The sequence below is a fragment of the Cebus imitator genome, unplaced genomic scaffold, assembly GCF_001604975.1.
Source record: "Cebus imitator isolate Cc_AM_T3 unplaced genomic scaffold, Cebus_imitator-1.0 Scaffold93, whole genome shotgun sequence".
Taxonomy (NCBI): domain Eukaryota; kingdom Metazoa; phylum Chordata; class Mammalia; order Primates; family Cebidae; genus Cebus; species Cebus imitator.
In genome coordinates this window covers 5,014,435-5,031,600 of record NW_016107408.1, presented here as the reverse complement: position 1 = coordinate 5,031,600, position 17,166 = coordinate 5,014,435, and the positions used below count along the sequence as shown (strand labels likewise).

Sequence of the window (17,166 nt, the reverse complement as noted above, 5' to 3'; positions counted from 1 at the left end):
GGAGGATTCGCTACTAAATGGCAATGTAGCATGCGTCATCAGCGAGCGACGAGAGTCTCCCGAGAGGGGCGCGGCTAAGTAAAATAAGCTCCTTTCTAATTGGCTGCTTCCTTGGGGAGGGACTGGAACAGCGATGGGGATACGCTCTCTCCCAACTCTAGGCTTCCGGGATTTGGAGGGAAGGAGAGGATTGGGGAGAAATGTATTAAATTGCGTGTGTCCCGGAAGCTTAGAGGGGCAGGGCTTAGACGGTGGGGCGTGATTAAGGGCGGGCCTCTCTTTTGGGGACGGGATTCTCTCTGGAGTCGGGGTGGAGCCGCAAGGCTCTGCTTTCCCGGCGCGCTGGGGGCGGGGATTGGGGCGGGGTCTCGCTTGTGGGCGGGGCCAGAGGCCGGGTGGTGGCGGGCTTGCAGTGCCGGGCGTTTGCCAGGACCCACTTGCAGGTTGCTGTTCCCAGCCATGACTTCGCGCTGCTGGCGCTGGTGGGGCCGGTCGGCGTGGCCTTGGACCCGGCCGCTTTCCGCCGGGAGCACCCCGAGTAGGAGCAGGGCGCCTTTGGGGCTGGATGGGAGCGCGGGGAGGCCTGGAAGCTCTGAGTAGGGGTCGGAACCGAGCTGGGGCAGGGCTGGAGAGGGGCGAGGCTGGAGGGGTCTCTTCCTGCGGGCGAGATCGCGGTGGTGTACGGGGGCGGGCGGGGATCTGTGCGTGAGATGTGAGGCTTCTAGGGTGAGAGTCGGAGATCAACAAAGGTGTAAAGGAGAGACTATGAGATCCACAGGTGTGAGACGGGGTGAATGGGGGGGCGATACGGAGGTCTGTGGGGCGAGAAGGAAGTCTGGGTCGAAACAGGGATTTGTAGGAATAAAACAGGTCTATACGGGCAATATAACGTTTTGTGGAGAGAGAAGGGTTAGAGGGGCGACATTTTGGGGAGACCGAAGGGGCGAGAATGGGATGATATAGAAGCCCTTGGAAGGATGTGGGATTCTACCCGATTGGATAGGGAATGAAGTGGTGTTGGGTAGGCCATTGGCAGTGGTGTAGTAGGTTCATGGGTGAGATGAGAGGCTCTGGATGAAGACTCAGCCTTTAGGGGTTCAGATGAAGTAAGAGACCCTGCAAATGCCAAAGCCTTGAGGAGCAAGAGAAGGAGGATGCAGGTGAGGGTGAAGCTTGGGAAGTTCCACCTTCTGTTGGATATTCAAGTTGGTTTGGGACTGGGGAAAGAGGTCAGTTTTGACCTTTTCCCTCCCCTTTCCCTAGCCCCAGGCTTCCGCCACCAGTTCTCCACACAGGAGAAGACCCCCCAGATCTGTGTGGTGGGCAGTGGTCCAGCTGGCTTCTACACCGCCCAACACCTGCTAAAGGTAAGCCACTTCCTCATAGTCCATCATTCAACTGCCGCTCCAGTCCTAAGGGCAAGCCTCACCCACTTTGGGTTTTAAGACCACTCCTGGATGCCTGATGGGGAAGGGGCTCCCAGCCATCTGGCCTGGACACTTCCCACTTGCTTCCTCACCTACACCTGGGGCTCCCCTCCCCTCACATCCTCAGTGTGAGAGAGGACCACTTGGTGGCCAGTGGTTAGTGGCAGGTGGTCAGCTCGGCCTCCCTGGCCAAGCACTCCAGGAGGCTTGTGTATATCTGCAGAATGACCTCATCCTCGTTCATCTTCCCTCCTTTCTCCTCTGTCTTCACTCTGTCCCAAACATCCTGCATCTCGAGGCTAACCGCCTCCTCCGCTTTCTGTAACTTTACCTTTTTTGCCATGCCCTCCTCACCCATAGCTCCAATCCTCCCCTGCCATTTTGTTCTTTCAGCTTGCCCTCTGCCCCTCCCCCTTCCCCTGGGAAGGCCAGGATCTCAAGGCTTTTAGTGTCCGCCTCGGTAGGTGGGGCCCCAAGCCAAGGCTACAGGTTATGCTTGAGACTCCACATCAGACTTTGAGACAGAGTAGAGAGGGGATACCCAGGTTAACTGAGACATGAGACAGTGGCCTAGCTTTGGAGAGGCTTGTAGTGTCTGGAGAGACAGGAGAATGGATGAATATCTTAATTATGCACGCGCACACACACACACACACACACCCACACTCACAGATACTTGAAATGTAGGGTGATCAATTGGCCTGGATTTCCCAGGACAAGGGGCTTCAGCGCTAAGCTGGAGGTTCTTGGGAAACCTGGCTGAGTTGATCACTCTGCCGAAAAGTGACCCATGTATGCTTCGAAGCTAATTACAACAATGTGGGCAGAGTGAGCTGAGGCAGGTGGGGTCAATCAGAAACTTTCTTGGGCCGGGAGTGGTTGGCTCATGCCTGTAATCTCAGCACTTTGGGATGCTGTGGCAGGTGGATCACTTGAGGTCAGGAGTTCGAGACCAGCCTGTCCCACATGGTGAAAACCCATCTCTACTAAAAATACAAAAATTAGCCTCTCGTGGTGCACACATCTGTAGTCCCAGCTACTTGGGAGGCTGCGGCTGGATGATTGCTTGAACCTGGGAGGCGGAGATGGCATTGAGACAAGATTGCACCACTGCACTCCAGCCTGGGTGACACAGTGAGACCCTGTCTCAAAAAAAAAAAAAGGAAAAGAAAAGAAAAAAACTGTTTTCTGAAGAGGGTGCATTTGAGCTGCATTGAAGAAGACCAAGGGCTTTTGCGAGGGCCTCCCACATGTGGGGAGTCATCCTGGAATGCAAGGCCATGGGCGAGTGGCCATGTGGGAGGGAGGACAGCCTGGGCTCTGGGATGGAGACTGAGGAGCGCATGGGGGCTGGAGAGGCCCTGAAGAGCTTTGTCAAAGGGCCAATTTATTAGCTGAGCCTGAAATTTTCAAAGTGGGGCGAATAAGCCTTCCAGGCAGTGTTCTTTTTTTAAGATGGAGTTTTGCTCTGTCACCCAGGCTGTAGTGCAGCGACACAATCTCAGCTCACTTCAACCTCCACATCCCAGGTTCAAGCGATCCTCCTGCCTCAGCCTCCTGAGTAGCTGGAATTACAGATGCATGCCACCATGCCCAGCGAATTTTTGTATTTTTAGTTCAGACAGAGTTTTACCATGTCGGTAAGGCTGGTTTTGAACTCCTGACCTCAAGTGATCCACCCGCATCAGCCTCCCAGAGTGCTGGGATTACAGGCATGAGCCACCTCGTCTGGCCCAGGCAGTGTTCTTAGCACAACTGCACTCAGCTGGCAGACACTTGCACATGCTTTCCTTGTGGGATGGGATGGGGAGGGGCTCGGGACAGTTACAGTCCTTGTTCTGATCCTTGGGCTGATCTTTGCTCACAGGGAGCTCCAAGCTGCTGGCTGTGCTCCTAAGACAGGACCACCTGCAGCACGTTTGGGACAGTGGCAGTTAGCTTGAGTCAGGCACTGAGCACAGCAGCTGGTAGCATCTCCATGGCAACCTGCAAAGCAGGTGTCATGCCTCTTGCTTCACAGGTAAGGATTCTAGGGCTGAGTGAGGTTGTCCAAGCTTCCACCGCTGAGCAGGGACGGCACTGGGACCTGAGTGAAGGCAGCTCAATGCTAGGCCATCCACGTTCATCCATTCAGTAATCAATTACCGGATGTAACACATTCTGGGTGCAGGCTTCACTGGGAACATGGAGGTGAGCAGGACAGACATGGTCCCTGTGCTCAAGGACTTGACATTCGAATGTAGGGTGGGTAGACAGGTGGATAATTTACAAGGTATTTTAGGGCTCTGATGCTGTAAAGCACAGACACTGGGTGTGGGGAGGGGGTCCATGCCCAGTCTGGAGGAAGAGATGTCCCAGTTGCAGTCTGAAGGACAGTAGATGTCAGGTTGGGGGACAATGGCAGGAGTGTCCCAGGCACAGAGAACTGCATGGACAAAGAGGAAGAGAATGGCCCTAGGGCAAAGGGCAAGTTCTGGAAGGTACGTGTGTGCAATAAGGAAAGAGGAGGTGAGAGCCAAGGCTGAGACGTAGTTGGGACCCTGATCCTGGGGAGCTTGGTAGCCACTGTCCAGGCTCTGGAGGCAGGTTTCTCTGGGAGGTGTCTGAAGCTGCCTCCTCTTCCATCATCAGAGTCTCCTGGGGCATCTTATCGAAATATACATTTCTAGGCTTAGCTCGGAGCTAATGTGGCTGGGCCCAAGAGTCAGCAACGTTAAGCATCCCGAAGGATTCTGGTGCCCACTGCTGTCCAGGTGGTTGGCTTCACTGGAGAGTTTTTGGGGTGCTGTTTTCCTTCAGGTTGCCCCTCTGCCTGCAGGGTAGATCCAGGCAGGGCTGGTAGCCAGAGAGCGGTGAGGAGCTGCTGGGGTGACAGTGAGGAAGAGGACTGTGAGGATGGGGGATTGACGAGATCAGGAGGTGGGCAGGGAGGAGCCCCAGGTTCCAGCTTGGACTCTGGGTGGATGGGGTTGAGGGAACAGGAGCAGAAGGGGAGCTGTTTGGGGTGAGGAGACTTGGCTTGAATCTGGATGGATTTGAGATATCTGGGGTGGGACATCCAGGGGTCTCAGGTTTGGAGCTTCGGGAGAGATCTGGGCAGGAGAGAGAGAGTAGAAAGTCACCAGCAAGTTCAGGGGAATTTGGGGTCACCGGAGGGAGTGGCTAAAATCCCCAGGGAGGGAGAGGGGTGCCTCAGAGAATGTCCTTGGGGAGCAGCTAGAGGGAGAGGAGAAAGGGAGGAGGTTTCCTGGAAGATGAGGTCAGCCATGAGAGATAAGGGGTAAGAATAACCAGCGGACTTAGCGTTCCGGAGGTGGCCCTGGAGAGGACACTGTGACCCAGAGTGAAGGATCTGTAGCAGGAAAGAATGGAAGATAAGTCAGAGAGGTCGGATCGGGTGAGGTGCTGACCTCCAGGCTGAGCCGTTTGAACTTGATGCTGTGGCACTGGGCCCCAGAGAAGATTTTTGAGCAAGGCAGTGACATACAACAACTGAATGGCAATGATTGCTCCCTCCTAGACTGAGCACTGAGAGTAGGTTGCACCCTGCGTTGCCTGATTACTCATTTAACCTTGAGCATGACGCCACAGGGATCTTCTTTTGGATAGAGAAGAAACTTTCCCCGGGGCACAGAGCCAGCTAGTGGTGGAGCTGGGATTGGCATGCAACACCACCTGTTTGACGCCAAGCCCGGTGCTCTTTGTGGGTACAACGTGGGGCTTGAGGGAGGTGGTTTGGGTAGCCCCCTGTGGCTGGCCTGGGATGGGGAGAGGTAGGAGGTGGGGGAGGGTGGACTTGGGCGCCGGCAGGCGAGTGGAGGGCAAGACGGATTTGAGTAAAGGCGAGGAGGTGGGTGGGAGCCTTTGTCAGGGGTAGGGCAACTGATGGGCAGGGGCTTCTTCGCCTTGAGTCCCAGTGAAGCTGGAGGTGTCATAGCGAGGAGCTAGGATAGGATGGGGGGCTGGGCGTGTCAGCCATAGGAGCCCCAGCTGCTTTACTGCTAACCGGCCTGGGGCCCAGAGTCTCACCACCATGACCTTCGGGTGCTTCCCAGCAGCCCTGAGAGGGAGCCATCGTCCTTCTAGTGTGCAGAGGGGGAGACTGAGACCGGGGGAGGCCCCCGGACTTGCTGGGATCATGTGGCTGGTTGGTGGCAGAGCCAGACCAGACTTACCTCCGACCCTGTGCCTTCCACACGGCCTCTCAAGGTGCCCTGGGAAGGCAGTCAGCACGGAAACCCTGCATGAGAGAGACTCTTTCTAAGATGGGAGCAGGTCTGTTTCCATCTCTCCTCCCTGAGAATCCTCAGCTGTGCCCCTCCCTGTCCTGCTGTTCCCCTTTCCCAGAGCATGGTCCTGGGCACTAGAGCTGAGGCCCTGTGAATTCAGAGGGTGGTCCTCAGGTCTTCAGAAGGCAAAGCAGCTGCCCTGATACAACTGATTCAATTCCAGCTGGGGAAGCTACTGCCCTCCTCAGCTGGCCACTTTCTCCCCATCGCCCAGGGCCAACTGGCCTTCTGTTTTTTTTTTTTTTTTTTTTTTGAGACAGAGTCTTGCTCTGTCACCCAGGCTGGAGGGCGGTGGTGCAATCTTGGCTTATTACAACCTCCACCTCCTGGGTTCAAGTGATTCTCCTGCCTCAACCTCCTGAGTAGCTGGGATTACAGGCGCCCGCCATCATGCCTGGCTAATTTTTGTATTTTAGTAGAGATGGGGTTTTACCATTTTGGCCAGGCTGGTCTCGAACTCTTGACCTCAGGCAGTCCACCTGTCTCAGCCTCCCAGAGTGCTGGCATTATAGGCATGAGCCGCCACGAGGAATGCTCTTTTTCCTTGCACAGGGATAAGCCTTGTGTTCTCAGCTCAGGGTCCTGAACGCTCCTGCTATCTGGGAGGGGGAGGAGTGTTCTGTCTGGGAGCCTGGGGGACCTGGAGGGGGTCCCAGCTTCTCTCTCCGCCCCACCAGCTGCCACCCTGTTCCCCAGCAGCACCCCCAGGCCCACGTGGACATTTACGAGAAGCAGCCTGTGCCCTTTGGCCTGGTACGCTTTGGCGTGGCGCCTGACCACCCCGAGGTGAAGGTGGGTCTCTGGACCTGGAGGCTGGGGTTTGGTCAAGATGAGGAGGGCAGGGAGGCTACCTGGCTGGATGAAAGGACTTCATACCCTCTGTCCTGATGCCACCCAGCTTCCATCCTGGGGACACAGAGTGGTGAGGGTGGTGCAGACGTGGGTCCCTGGAGCTGCCTCACCCTCTAACCCCTCCCATTCCCGGGGCACCTGGCAGAATGTCATCAACACATTCACTCAGACGGCCCACTCTGGCCGCTGTGCCTTCTGGGGCAACGTGGAGGTGGGCAGGGACGTGACGGTGCCGGAGCTGCGGGAGGCCTACCATGCCGTGGTGCTGGTGAGTGCGGCCAGGCGCTGGGTGGGGGAGGCAGGGGCTGCAGAAGGCGGCTGGCGGCTGGCGGTGGAGGGCCCCAGGGGTGAGGCCAGGATGCACGCTCCAGAGGAGAAGCTGGAAGAGGGCCACTGGGAGCCTGGGGGGCTGCCTGGCCTACCAGTGCTGGTGCTGAGAGCTGTGGGCCTCGGGCCTGTCATCTTTCATCAGAGCTACGGGGCAGAGGACCATCGGGCCCTGGAAATTCCTGGTGAGGAGCTGCCAGGTGTGTGCTCCGCCCGGGCCTTCGTGGGCTGGTACAACGGGCTTCCTGAGAACCAGGAGGTGAGTTTGGGGAGCTTGCTGCGTCTTCCTCCCCACCCCTCGGCCCTTGGATGCCAGGCCTGGGGAAAGAGGGAGCTGCCACCCGGTGGTAAGGAGAGGTGAGATCCTGCTGACTGAAGCGGGAGGCTTGGGGGAGAGCTGGGTCCAGGTGTGGGAGGAGGGACCTGAGTTGTGGACTTCGCTGGTGTGGGGAAGCCCCAGGGCACAGCGGGCACTGGGCATGAGGCACCTGTAGACTGAGGTGAGCTTGAGTGGAGCGAGGCCAGGGGCCCTATCCAGACCTTTCCCTGCAGCTGAAGCCAGACCTGAGCTGTGACACGGCTGTGATTCTGGGGCAGGGGAACGTGGCTCTGGACGTGGCCCGTATCCTACTCACCCCACCTGAGCACCTGGAGGTAAGTGGTAGGTTGGGGCTGAAGGGTGGAGGTGGGGTTACCCTGAGGAGAGAGTGGGCCTGTCTGCAGGGTTCAGGCCTCCCCTCTCCAAGCCAGGCCCAGTGCTTCTGTTTCCCCGTGGTGCCCAGGCAGAGGCCCTCTGAAGAGCAGTCCCATGAGCGTCCTCTTCTCCATTTCCCCTGCACTTTCTGTCCCCCAGCTGAGGGGCCTTTTTCTCTTTACTCTTCAGTACCCACAGGACCCTGGCTCTCACCACCCCTGCCTGGATCGTCCCCTCACACCTCCCACCAGTTAACAGCCAAAGTTCATCTTTTAGATCTTGGCTCGGTTGCCCCTTGGCTTCCCTGAATTGGCCCCATCACACCTCCTCCCACAGACCCGGCTACTGTGTCACAGCCTGTTACCGCAACAGCAATTTTACACACGTGGTTGAGTATTTGATGAGTATTTCTCTCCCCACCAGATCAGAAGCCCTGTAATGGCCTGCTCCTTGTCTCTTTTGTTCACCATTGATGCCCCTCCAAGCTCTTTGCACGGGGCTGAGGACATAGGAGAGGTCCACTAAATACTTGTTGAATGCAAGTGTGGGCCTGGTGTGCGATTAGTTGGAGTCATTTGCAGAGTTGGCAGCAATGCTCCATCAGGCCACCAGGGGGGAGCAGTGGTGCAATTTTGGGCCGCCAGCCTTCTGGCCCACAGTGGGGACGTGACCAGAGAGTCCGCTTTCCCAGGTCAGTGTCTGATGATTTCAAGGCCCTCCTTTTGTGCCAGAAAACGGACATCACGAAGGCAGCTCTGGGTGTGCTGAGGCAGAGTCAGGTGAAGACAGTGTGGCTAGTGGGCCGGCGTGGACCCCTGCAAGTGGCCTTCACCATTAAGGTGCTGGGGCCAGAGTGGGAGGAGCCAGGGTTCCAGGTGGAGGGCCTCTCCTTAAGGGGTGGGGTGGGGCAGAGCCCCTGGGAGTAGCTGCTGCCTGGGATGGAAGAAGGGGAACAGTCAAGGCCCCTGGGCCCTGTGCCTTCAGGGAGGAGGCGGGTGGTGGTTGCTCCTGCCTGGGCTGGACCCTGGGGTGGGCTCAGGTGGACAGTGTTCTGACCTGACCTCCTCCCCCATTCCCTGCCCCCACCCTCAAGGAGCTTCGGGAGATGATTCAGTTACCAGGAACCCGGCCCATTTTGGATCCTGTGGATTTCTTGGGCCTCCAGGACAGGCTCAAAGGTGAAGGACCCTGGCCTGGCCCACCAGCTACTGAGGAGGGTGTGGCCTAAGTCAGAGAGGGTTGGGGAAGGGCATTCGGGGAGAGGGCTGGGCTCCAGGGACAGCCCGGAGACAGTCTACAATGCCGACAGAGGTCCCGCGCCCAAGGAAGCGGCTGACGGAGCTGCTGCTTCGAACGGCCATGGAGAAGCCAGGGCCGGAGGAGGCTGCCCGCTGGGCATCGGCCTCTCGTGCCTGGGGCCTCCGCTTTTTCCGAAGCCCCCAGCAGGTGCTTCCCTCACCAGATGGGCGGGGGGCAGCAGGTGTCCGCCTGGCAGTCACTAGACTGGAGGTGAGTCTCACGTTTCCCAAAGACACACTCCCTTCCCAGGCCTCTGCCACTCCAGCCTGGAGTTGCCCACACTCTCCCCTCTCCCCAACAGGGTGTCGGTGAGGCCACCCGGGCAGTGCCCACGGGAGCCATGGAAGACCTCCCTTGTGGGCTGGTGCTCAGCAGCGTTGGGTATAAGAGCCGCCCTATCGACCCAAGTGTGCCCTTTGACTGCAAGCTCGGGGTCATCCCTAATGTGGAGGGCCGGGTTACGGATGTGCCAGGTGAGAGGGTGTGAGGGGCCTGGGTGGTGAATTCTGGTGGGAGGCCGGGAAGCTGGCGTCTCCTGGGGCCATGCATTCATTGATCTAGCAACATGCACTGAGAAGCTTCTGTAGGGCAGGCCCTCTCCGGACCCAGCACCACCCTCATCTTGGCCCTAAGAGAAGTTCCAGTCTAGCTGGGACATACGGGACCTATGTCTGGTCATTAAGTCATTCAACAAACATTCACTGAGATCTGTTCTGGGCTAGGCCCTGTGCTTAGTGCTGGGATAGGAGATAAATCAGGCAGTCAGGGAGCTCCAGTTTTACTAAGTGCCCACATACCTATCTAGTCATTTGGTAAACATTTATCAAGGGCCTACTGAAACTGCAGGGGGCAAACTGCAGCTCCTAAGCTTAGGGATCCCCTCATCGAAGGGACACCAAAGTGTAAGGGGGTCAGTCTGGTTAAAAACAGGGTGAAAAGAATCCAGGGCAGTGGACCAGCGGCCACCGCAGGCTCGGCCAACAGTCTTCCGGGAGGCATGGAGTGTCTGTGTGTCTGCGCACATGGGTACAGACTGTGGGCACAGGATGGCTAGGGTGGTGGCCAGCCACCTCCCTTCCTTCTTCTTTTGTCCCCCCTGTCAGGCCTCTACTGCAGCGGCTGGGTGAAGAGAGGACCCACAGGGGTCATAGCTACAACCATGACTGACAGCTTCCTCACCGGCCAGACGCTGCTGCAGGACCTGAAGGCCGGGCTGCTCCCCTCTGGCCCCAGGCCTGGCTCCGCAGCCATCCAGGCCCTGCTCAGCAGCCGAGGTCTGGACCCTGATGCTGAGTCCTGGGAGGTGGGGTGGGAGGTCCTCCTTTAGGGTCTCACTCTTTGGGAGGGAGCTGTTTTGGGAGAGGTGAAGGAGGAGGTGGTGACAGTCTCCCCTCTGCTTCAGGGGTCCAGCCAGTCTCTTTCTCAGACTGGGAGAAGCTGGATGCTGAGGAGGTGGCCCGGGGCCAGAGCACTGGGAAGCCCCGGGAGAAGCTGGTGGATCCTCAGGAGATGCTGCGCCTCCTGGGACACTGAGCCCAGCCCCAGCCCCTGGCAGGGAAGGGATGAGTCTTGGGAGGGGAAGGACTGGGTCTGCCGAGTGGGACTCTGCTACATCCTGGCAGGCCCGGCTTGGAGGCTCGGCTGCCCTTCCAGGGTTTCTCCTTCCTCCTGGGGAAGCTTGCCCTGGCCAGCAAGGGCAACCGAGGCAACTGTAGCGTTGTGCAGAGGTGCGGCTGACCTAACTCCTTCCCACCTCTCTCCTGCTGGACTGTGGAGGGTCACCAGGTTGGGAACATGCTGGAAATAAAACAGCTGCAACCAAGGGCTGTGGTTGATGGGGGACTTTTTTTGGAAGGGTTGGTTGGGGTCAGGGGTCACCTGCTGGCAGTAGCTCCGCTACCATCACCAGGTACAACTCCCTGCTGGGGGCCCTCTTGGGGGCCTGAGGGGGCTGGGCAGCCCGGCCTGGCGTAGGCACCTCCTTTCTCCACTGGGCTCTGCTGTCGTTACAGATTGCCTGTCTTCTGTCCACACTAGGGCCGCCCGGTATGGGACCCCAGCCTGCCTGCTCCACTGGCCCCCTGGTTAGCCCTTAGGTGGGGGGGAGCGTGCGGAGGGGCGCTGAGCAGCAGCTTGTCCCCTGTGCTTCTGGGTGTCCCAGGCGAGTCTGGCCCAGGTCCTATTCTCTGTCCACTCTCAAAGCCTTCCTGCCTCTGTTGGTTTCCAGCCAGACCCACTGGCCTTTAAGAATAGTGCCTTAGTTGGCTAGGTGGTGGCTCACGCCTGTAATCCCAGCACTTTGGGAGGCCGAGGTGGGTGGATCACGAGGTCGGGAGATCGAGACCATCCTGACCAACATGGTGCAACCCTGTCTCTATTAAAAATTCAAAAATTAGCTGGGCGTGGTAGTGTGTGCCTGTAGTCCCAGCTACTCGGGAGGCTGAGGCAGGAGAATCTCTTGAACCTGGGAGTCGGAGGGTGCAGTTAGCTGAGATTGCGCCATTGCACTCCAGCCTGACGACAGAGTGAGGCTCTGTCTCAAAAAAAAAAAGTGCCTAAATGTCCCTAGGGCTTCCCAGTGTCTGGAGAGTGGTCACTGCCTTTGATGGCAGCCCCAAAGGTGCCGCCTCGCTATATAAACTGAGGGGTCCTCGAAATCAACTGGCCCAAGGTCACACACTCGTGAGCTTCGGGCTCAAACCCAGGCCCCGGGCAGGCTGGTGTTTCCTCCGAGGTGCACCTGCCCCCTGTGTCGGGTATGGAGACACGGTCCCTGAGAGGGGAGAGGGACCCGGGCCTGCGGCGGGAGGGGCCCCGAGGGGCGGCGGGCCGGGCCGGAGGCGGCGGGCCCCGGCGGGGCGGGCCCTTGCGGGCGGCAGTGAGCACTCCCGCACAGTCTGCTGCGAGCTCTGGGAGCCGGAGGCGCAGCGCACAGCCCAGCCCCGGACGGAGCCGGGCACCGTTCGAGCCTCGGGAGGGTCGCGGGGAGCGGGGGCGGGTCGGGGCCAGCCCGCCAGGTCGCGCCACCCGCCCCCGCCCCCGCTCCGGCACCCGCCGAGCTGAGACTGAGCGGGCCAGCGCGCCGGGGCCAAGGCTCCGGGACAGGCACCGCGAGGAAGGCGGCCGGCGCGGGCTCTCGGCGTAGGCGCAGCGCCCCTTCCCCTCGGTGAGTGGCGGGCGGCGGGCGGGCGGGGGTCTCTAACTTCGCCGCCAACTTGGGGCTGGGTTCCCGCGGCGCGCCGGCAAGGACGGCGGAGACAGAGGCGGGACACCCGGGCGGGGGGTCGGGCCGGCGCAGGACACTGGGGCGCAGGGAGGGGGCGGCTGGAGGACCCGGACCCTCGAGAACCGGGCCTTGGGTTTGGACCCGGGCGGCGAGAGAGGAGGGGCAGAAGAGGCCGAGGAGACAGGCGCGCGGCGGACGCGAGAGAAGGACACGGGCGAAGCGCCCAAGACGTTCTTTCCCGGGGTCGCCGAGCCCTCCTTCTCCTTCGCCTGGCACGGCAGCACCGCGGGACCGGGGGCAGTGCGGGGACGCGGGAGTCTGGGCTGCCGCGGACCTCAACTGTTGCTGCTGGTAGTCGCCGGGGCGGAGGGCGGGGAACAGGGCCGGGAGAGGGGCCGGGGCTGGGATCGACCAGAGCGAGGGGCTGAGAAGGCGAGAGGGAGTGAGAAGGGAGTGAGAAGGCGAAAGGGGGCTGTGCGGTTCCCCAGCCTGGTGCCCTGGTTTCCCCAGGTCTGCTGGGCACCTGCTGCGCACCTGCCTCCGCGCCCGGACCCCTTCCCCCGCCGCGAGTCCGGGTTCTTCCCCTACAGCTCTGCCCCCTCTCTGCCCCAGCCTAGCGCTCTCCTCCCTGCGACCTGGGAGAATCGGAGTGGCTTCCAGGGTAGTGGCCTCTTGCAGATGCTGGCCCGTGCTCGGGTCCCGGGCTTCCAGAGCGCGAAGGGAAGGGTGGGCAGAGAGGGCACTGCGCGAGCGTGGTCTGGCGCTGGGCCCTGGCTGCGCACCAGCAGGCTACGCCGGTCTCTGGGGGCTTCGCCCAGGATCCCCGACGGCGGAGAGGGGAAGCCCAGAGCCTCCTGTTTCCCGCCTAGGCGGGCAGGGCGGGGACACGCGGAGCAAAGGCACCCGGCAGCCTGAACCCCCAGGTGGGTCCCGTGACCCTGCAAGGAGCTGCTGGGTGAGCAAGACGGGAATTCCCGCCCGATCCTGACGCCCACCCCATTCTTCCACTCTGTTTCCCAGGCCTGGTCGCCCAAGGGGAATTCTGGCTTGGCCTCCCAGCCCTCGGATGGTGGTGTCCTAGTTCAGTCCTCGATCCCAGGCCACAGAAAAACCGAGAAAAGAAACTTATTTGGGGAGGGTGTCATCGCGCTGGCTGTATTTCGGAGTCCATCTAGGTCTTGGCAGTGCTAATGGCTTTGAGCCTGTTTCTAAACTCCCAAAGAATACGAGCATGCAAGGGGCAGGTAGGCAGGTCCGGGACACCTGAGTTCGCCCAGGGCCCTGGGGCAGGCCTCGGCTGGTACCGGGGCCTCCTGCCAGGCTGGCTCGGTCCCCCGACTGCGGGGCTCGGGATCACTACCCAGCTTGGGGGAGTGGGGGTGGGAGCCCCGGAGCCGCGGACGCCGGCGGGGGGCAGCGCCAGGCTGGGGGCGCCGGGTGCGTGGTGCGCAGCTCGGCCGCCAGGAGGCGTGGCGCGGGTCCCCGCCCGGAGCCGCCGCCACTGCCGCCGCCGCATCGCGAGTGTCCTTGAGCCGTGGGTGACGGTGGCTCTTGCTGCTCGCGCCCCCTCCTCCCGCGGGGGGAGCCTGATGCCACGTTCCCTATGAATTATTTATCGCCGGCCTAAAAATACCCCGAACTTCACAGCCCGAGTGTAAGAGATTCCTGCGGAGGGGAGGGGGCGGAGCGTCCCGGGGGCTGGGGGGAGTCCGGGCGGGATCAGCGACGGGGGCCTTAGCTTCGAAGAAGCGAGAACTCCATGCCCCCAGGAGTGGGGCAAGCTAGAAGGGCGGTCCTCTTCCCTGGCGCCTGGGTTTGGGTTTTGGCTGGGCAAAAGGGAGGGAGGGAAACCCGACGGCAAAGGAGGGGCGGCTCACCGGAAAGGCAGGGGGTCCCGGAGGTCTGCTCGCGGGTGTGGCGGGCTCTTCGGACCAAGTTTCCTAGCCCGGGAGAGGGGGAGCCATCAGCATCTCGGGTGTGAGCCGGTGTGAGTGTGGGAGTGTGCGTGTGTGTAGGTCCGTGCGGGGGTCTGCCTGAGTTGTGGGGACCCCAGGAGGAGAAGGCCCCCAGCCTGGGAAGGTGCTCAGAACCTTCCAAATGCTGCTGTGTCCTGCAGGACACTGACCACTGCCATCCTCTGCGGGGCTCTTTGGGGTCCCTGTGTTAGTCAAACATTAGTTTAAGGGCTGTTTGTGGAGGCGGTGAGACCCTGAGTGGGTGGGTGGGCAGAAGTGTCTGAGACAATTCGTCTGCCCTCAAGGAACCTGCAGTCCAGTGTGGGACGGGGCATTCATGAAGGCACACACACCTGCCGCAGGGCAGAATGGAGGGGTGGAGGGGACCATTGCACAGAGCTCCCCACCCAGGAGGGGAAGCCAGGGCAGAGGGAAGAAAGCCAGCCGCCCTACCCTGGCCGCAGACCCTGCGCCTGGAAACTGAGGCATCAAGGCAGGTACCTGTGGGAGAGGGATTTCGGCTGGGCCCTGAACGATGGTAGACTTCCATTGGGAAGAGGACGTTCTAGCCTGCGGGATGCTGGAACAAAGCCTGGAGATGAGGACAGAGTGGGGCGGTTTGGCCACCAGACTGGCAGAGCTGTGGGCTCCAGGGCAGGGGAGGATGCTGCTTGTGGTCAGGGTGCAGAGGGCCCTGTCCATGGGACTAAGGTGTCTGGACTTCATTTGTGGGCACCAGGGAAGCAGCTGTCCTGTGGGAGGAGGGAGCAGGGGCTGGAGGAAGGCTTCAACAGTGCTTCGGGGCCCTCCAGGGTGGGTAGATGGGAGGTGGGGAGGGGAGGCAATGGAGGAGATTGTGGCAGGCGGAACGGAGTTTGCCCCTCCTACCTCTGTAGGGCAGCTGGATTCCACGGGGTGATGAGACAGCCATGGGAGTCTCCTTGATCTGCCCCTTGCTATTTGGAGTCCAGAGACTTGCCTGGTTTTGGCCCCCACCTCTGGAGGAACTCTGGGATCCCTCCCTGATTTTAGGCCCTTTGGTTAGAGGCACAACCTTCCTGAAGCCCCCCACCTCCAGACCCCCAAGCCAGGAGGACACTTTCCCTTTGGAGAGAGTCTGTGGTGTCCCCAGCCCAGGGAGATGCCTTCCTATGGGAGACAGTAGGAATGAGAAACGTTCAGCTACTATCAGACCCTTATACCTTCATGTGAATGAGCTCTAGATCCTTGGCTAAGAAAGGGTCTTGACTGGGGAGGCTGGAAGCTTGAGGGGAGTAGGAGGGCAGGCTATTGGTGGAAAGGGAAATATGTTTGGAAAAAGGAGGCTGAAATGCTAACGGCAGACTGCTTATTCTGCCCCTTTGAGTTGAGGGAGTGCCTGGGCCCTTCATCCAGGATCATACTGTCCAAGGAAATAAAATGGGAGCCACAAGTGAAATTTAAAATTTTCCAGCAGCCACATTAAAACAGATAGAAAAAAACAGGTGGAATTAATTTTAACAGTATATTTTCTTTGACTAAACATACCCCAAATGTTATTATTTCAACATGTCATCAAGACACAAATGTTTATGAGATTTTTACATTCTGTTTCCATATTGTCTTCAATCTGCAGTGTGGGATGAAATGTTACACTGTTGGGTGAGAGACGTTTCTGGTACCTAACAGTTGCGTGTGACTGGCGGCTCCTATACCAGGCAGCACAGATCTAGAGGTCATTGCTGGGAGGCAGGGGAGGTAGGAGGCTTGGGGCTCCCCAAAGGGCAAGGAAGCGCTAGGGCCTCGAGGTTTGGGCAGAGGTGAGCAGACAGGGGCCTTGTGAAGGGAGCGGTGAGCACATCAGTGTCCCCTGTGGTTGCGATCTGACATCCTTGATTGGTGGTGGTAGCTGAGGCATGGCATGGCATGGCTAGGATCCCATGCTAGACTCAAACGTGTTTCCGGGCTGCCAGTTCTGCCACTTCTGTGTCACTGTACCAGGGAACCACACACATGGGGAGATTTCAAGGGCACCAACATGAGAACGATATTCCCTTCCTTGCCCAAACTCCTGTCTTCTTAGCCTGAAATTCTACCACCTGGCACTTTAGCTTAAGGCTCTGTTGTTAAACCACATCTTTCTTGGGAATGAGAATGCTTTCAGCTGTGATCAGTCCCTCGTGCCTTTATGTGAATGAGCTACACATCCTTAGCTAAGAGAAGGTCTTGAAGGGGAGGCTGGGGAGCTTGAGGGAAGCAAGGAGGGAAGGGTGGAAAGAGAAATACATTTAGGAAAAAGGAGGTGGGAAGTGCTAACAGCAGCAAGCTCATTCTGCAGATGTGACTCTGAGTTCCTGGAGGGCGGGGACCATGGCTCACCCCCAGGGACATTCCGCTGTCCAGTGCCTAGTGCATGGAAGAAGCTCAGCACAGATGCGCCAAGTTATATTTCTGCACTAAAGTCGGTCCGTCTAGTGGGTTCCCTTGGAGAGATCTTTTCAGTGCCAGCCTGGGGAGAAGAGGAACTTGGCTGAATGTTTCTGGTAGCCTCTTGCACTTCCCCACTCTCTGGATTCCCTAGAAAGAACTAGAGACCCAAGAAGGCCCATATGTCTGTAAGACATTAGGCTTTGGATAAATAAAAAAAGAGAGCGAGAGAGAGAAATTTGATGGCAGGGAAAGGAAGGCCCCGTGAGAAAGCTGGAGCCTGCCCAGCCGTTGTCATGTGCCTTTCTGAGGTGCGGTTTCTGGCAACTGCTTGAATTTTGTGTACATTTCTGTGGAGAGATGTGCAGATCCTGGGGGCGGGGGAGAGGGCTGGAGTGGCAGGCTCACCCTGTCCACCCTTTAGCTCTCCCCTGCTCAGAAGTTTTGCTGAGGAGGTGACGAAGATGGAAGAGGTGGCAGTGCCGTGGCTGATGGCCAGCGGGAGGGAGAGCAACATCCGTGGGTACCATTCCACTCGGGCTTTGCGCTAGCCTCACTGCTGTGGCTCTTGGTCCTAATCCAAAATAATGACATTTAGCAAGGATATATGTCAGGCCCCTGGGTTGGGTTAAAAAGATCCTGCAGGCCGGGCGCGGTGGCTCAAGCCTGTAATCCCAGCACTTTGGGAGGC

The 17,166-nt window shown here is 59.2% G+C and overlaps 3 protein-coding genes across 15 annotated transcripts in view; all 3 read left to right on the top strand.

Moving 5' to 3' along the window:
* Positions 1 to 366: 366 nt before the first annotated feature.
* On the top strand, positions 367 to 10,711 carry FDXR (ferredoxin reductase). Of its 10 annotated transcripts, XM_017535689.2 has the most exons (13): positions 367 to 538; positions 1,087 to 1,205; positions 1,296 to 1,367; positions 6,416 to 6,508; positions 6,714 to 6,836; positions 7,041 to 7,154; positions 7,448 to 7,549; positions 8,321 to 8,428; positions 8,683 to 8,767; positions 8,899 to 9,098; positions 9,190 to 9,361; positions 9,992 to 10,162; positions 10,291 to 10,711. In XM_017535689.2, exons 1-13 carry the CDS (start codon positions 460 to 462, stop codon positions 10,419 to 10,421), a joined length of 1,569 nt encoding a protein of 522 aa, XP_017391178.1. In that variant the 5' UTR covers positions 367 to 459; the 3' UTR covers positions 10,422 to 10,711. The 10 variants fall into 10 exon arrangements, with proteins under 10 accessions (XP_017391178.1, XP_037596937.1, XP_037596936.1 ...); XM_037741009.1 differs by lacking the exon at positions 1,087 to 1,205 and having other exon boundaries at positions 1,270 to 1,367; positions 6,738 to 6,836; XM_037741008.1 differs by lacking the exon at positions 1,087 to 1,205 and having other exon boundaries at positions 1,270 to 1,367; positions 6,738 to 6,836; positions 8,866 to 9,098.
* Positions 10,712 to 11,646: 935 nt separating this feature from the next.
* On the top strand, positions 11,647 to 13,127 carry LOC119472303 (collagen alpha-2(I) chain-like). The gene is made up of 2 exons (XM_037741078.1): positions 11,647 to 11,766; positions 12,136 to 13,127. The coding sequence occupies exons 1-2, from the start codon at positions 11,647 to 11,649 to the stop codon at positions 13,027 to 13,029; spliced, it is 1,014 nt and encodes a 337-aa protein (XP_037597006.1). The 3' UTR covers positions 13,030 to 13,127.
* Positions 11,933 to 17,166, top strand: part of GRIN2C (glutamate ionotropic receptor NMDA type subunit 2C) — a 19,920-nt gene continuing 14,686 nt past the window's right edge. For 2 of the 4 annotated variants that reach the window (XM_017535658.2, XM_037741004.1), the window contains exon 1: positions 13,135 to 13,358. In XM_017535658.2, the coding sequence (XP_017391147.2) occupies positions 13,305 to 13,358 (54 nt within the window). In that variant the 5' untranslated portion in view covers positions 13,135 to 13,304. Of the gene's footprint in view, positions 12,055 to 13,134; positions 13,359 to 13,704; positions 13,769 to 17,166 lie in introns of those variants that run through there. The other 2 variants (XM_017535657.2, XM_017535656.2) reach the window with 2 other exon arrangements.

Coding starts and splice junctions, on each gene's coding strand:
- FDXR (XM_017535689.2), top strand. CDS start 460: ATGACTTCGCGCTGCTGGCGCTGGTGGGGCCGGTCGGCGTGGCCTTGG. Junction 6,509..6,713: donor CTGACCACCCCGAGGTGAAG/GTGGGTCTCTGG, acceptor GGCACCTGGCAG/AATGTCATCAACACATTCAC. Junction 10,163..10,290: donor GGCCCTGCTCAGCAGCCGAG/GTCTGGACCCTG, acceptor CCTCTGCTTCAG/GGGTCCAGCCAGTCTCTTTC.
- LOC119472303 (XM_037741078.1), top strand. CDS start 11,647: ATGGAGACACGGTCCCTGAGAGGGGAGAGGGACCCGGGCCTGCGGCGG. Junction 11,767..12,135: donor GCGGGCCCTTGCGGGCGGCA/GTGAGCACTCCC, acceptor CGCGCCGGCAAG/GACGGCGGAGACAGAGGCGG.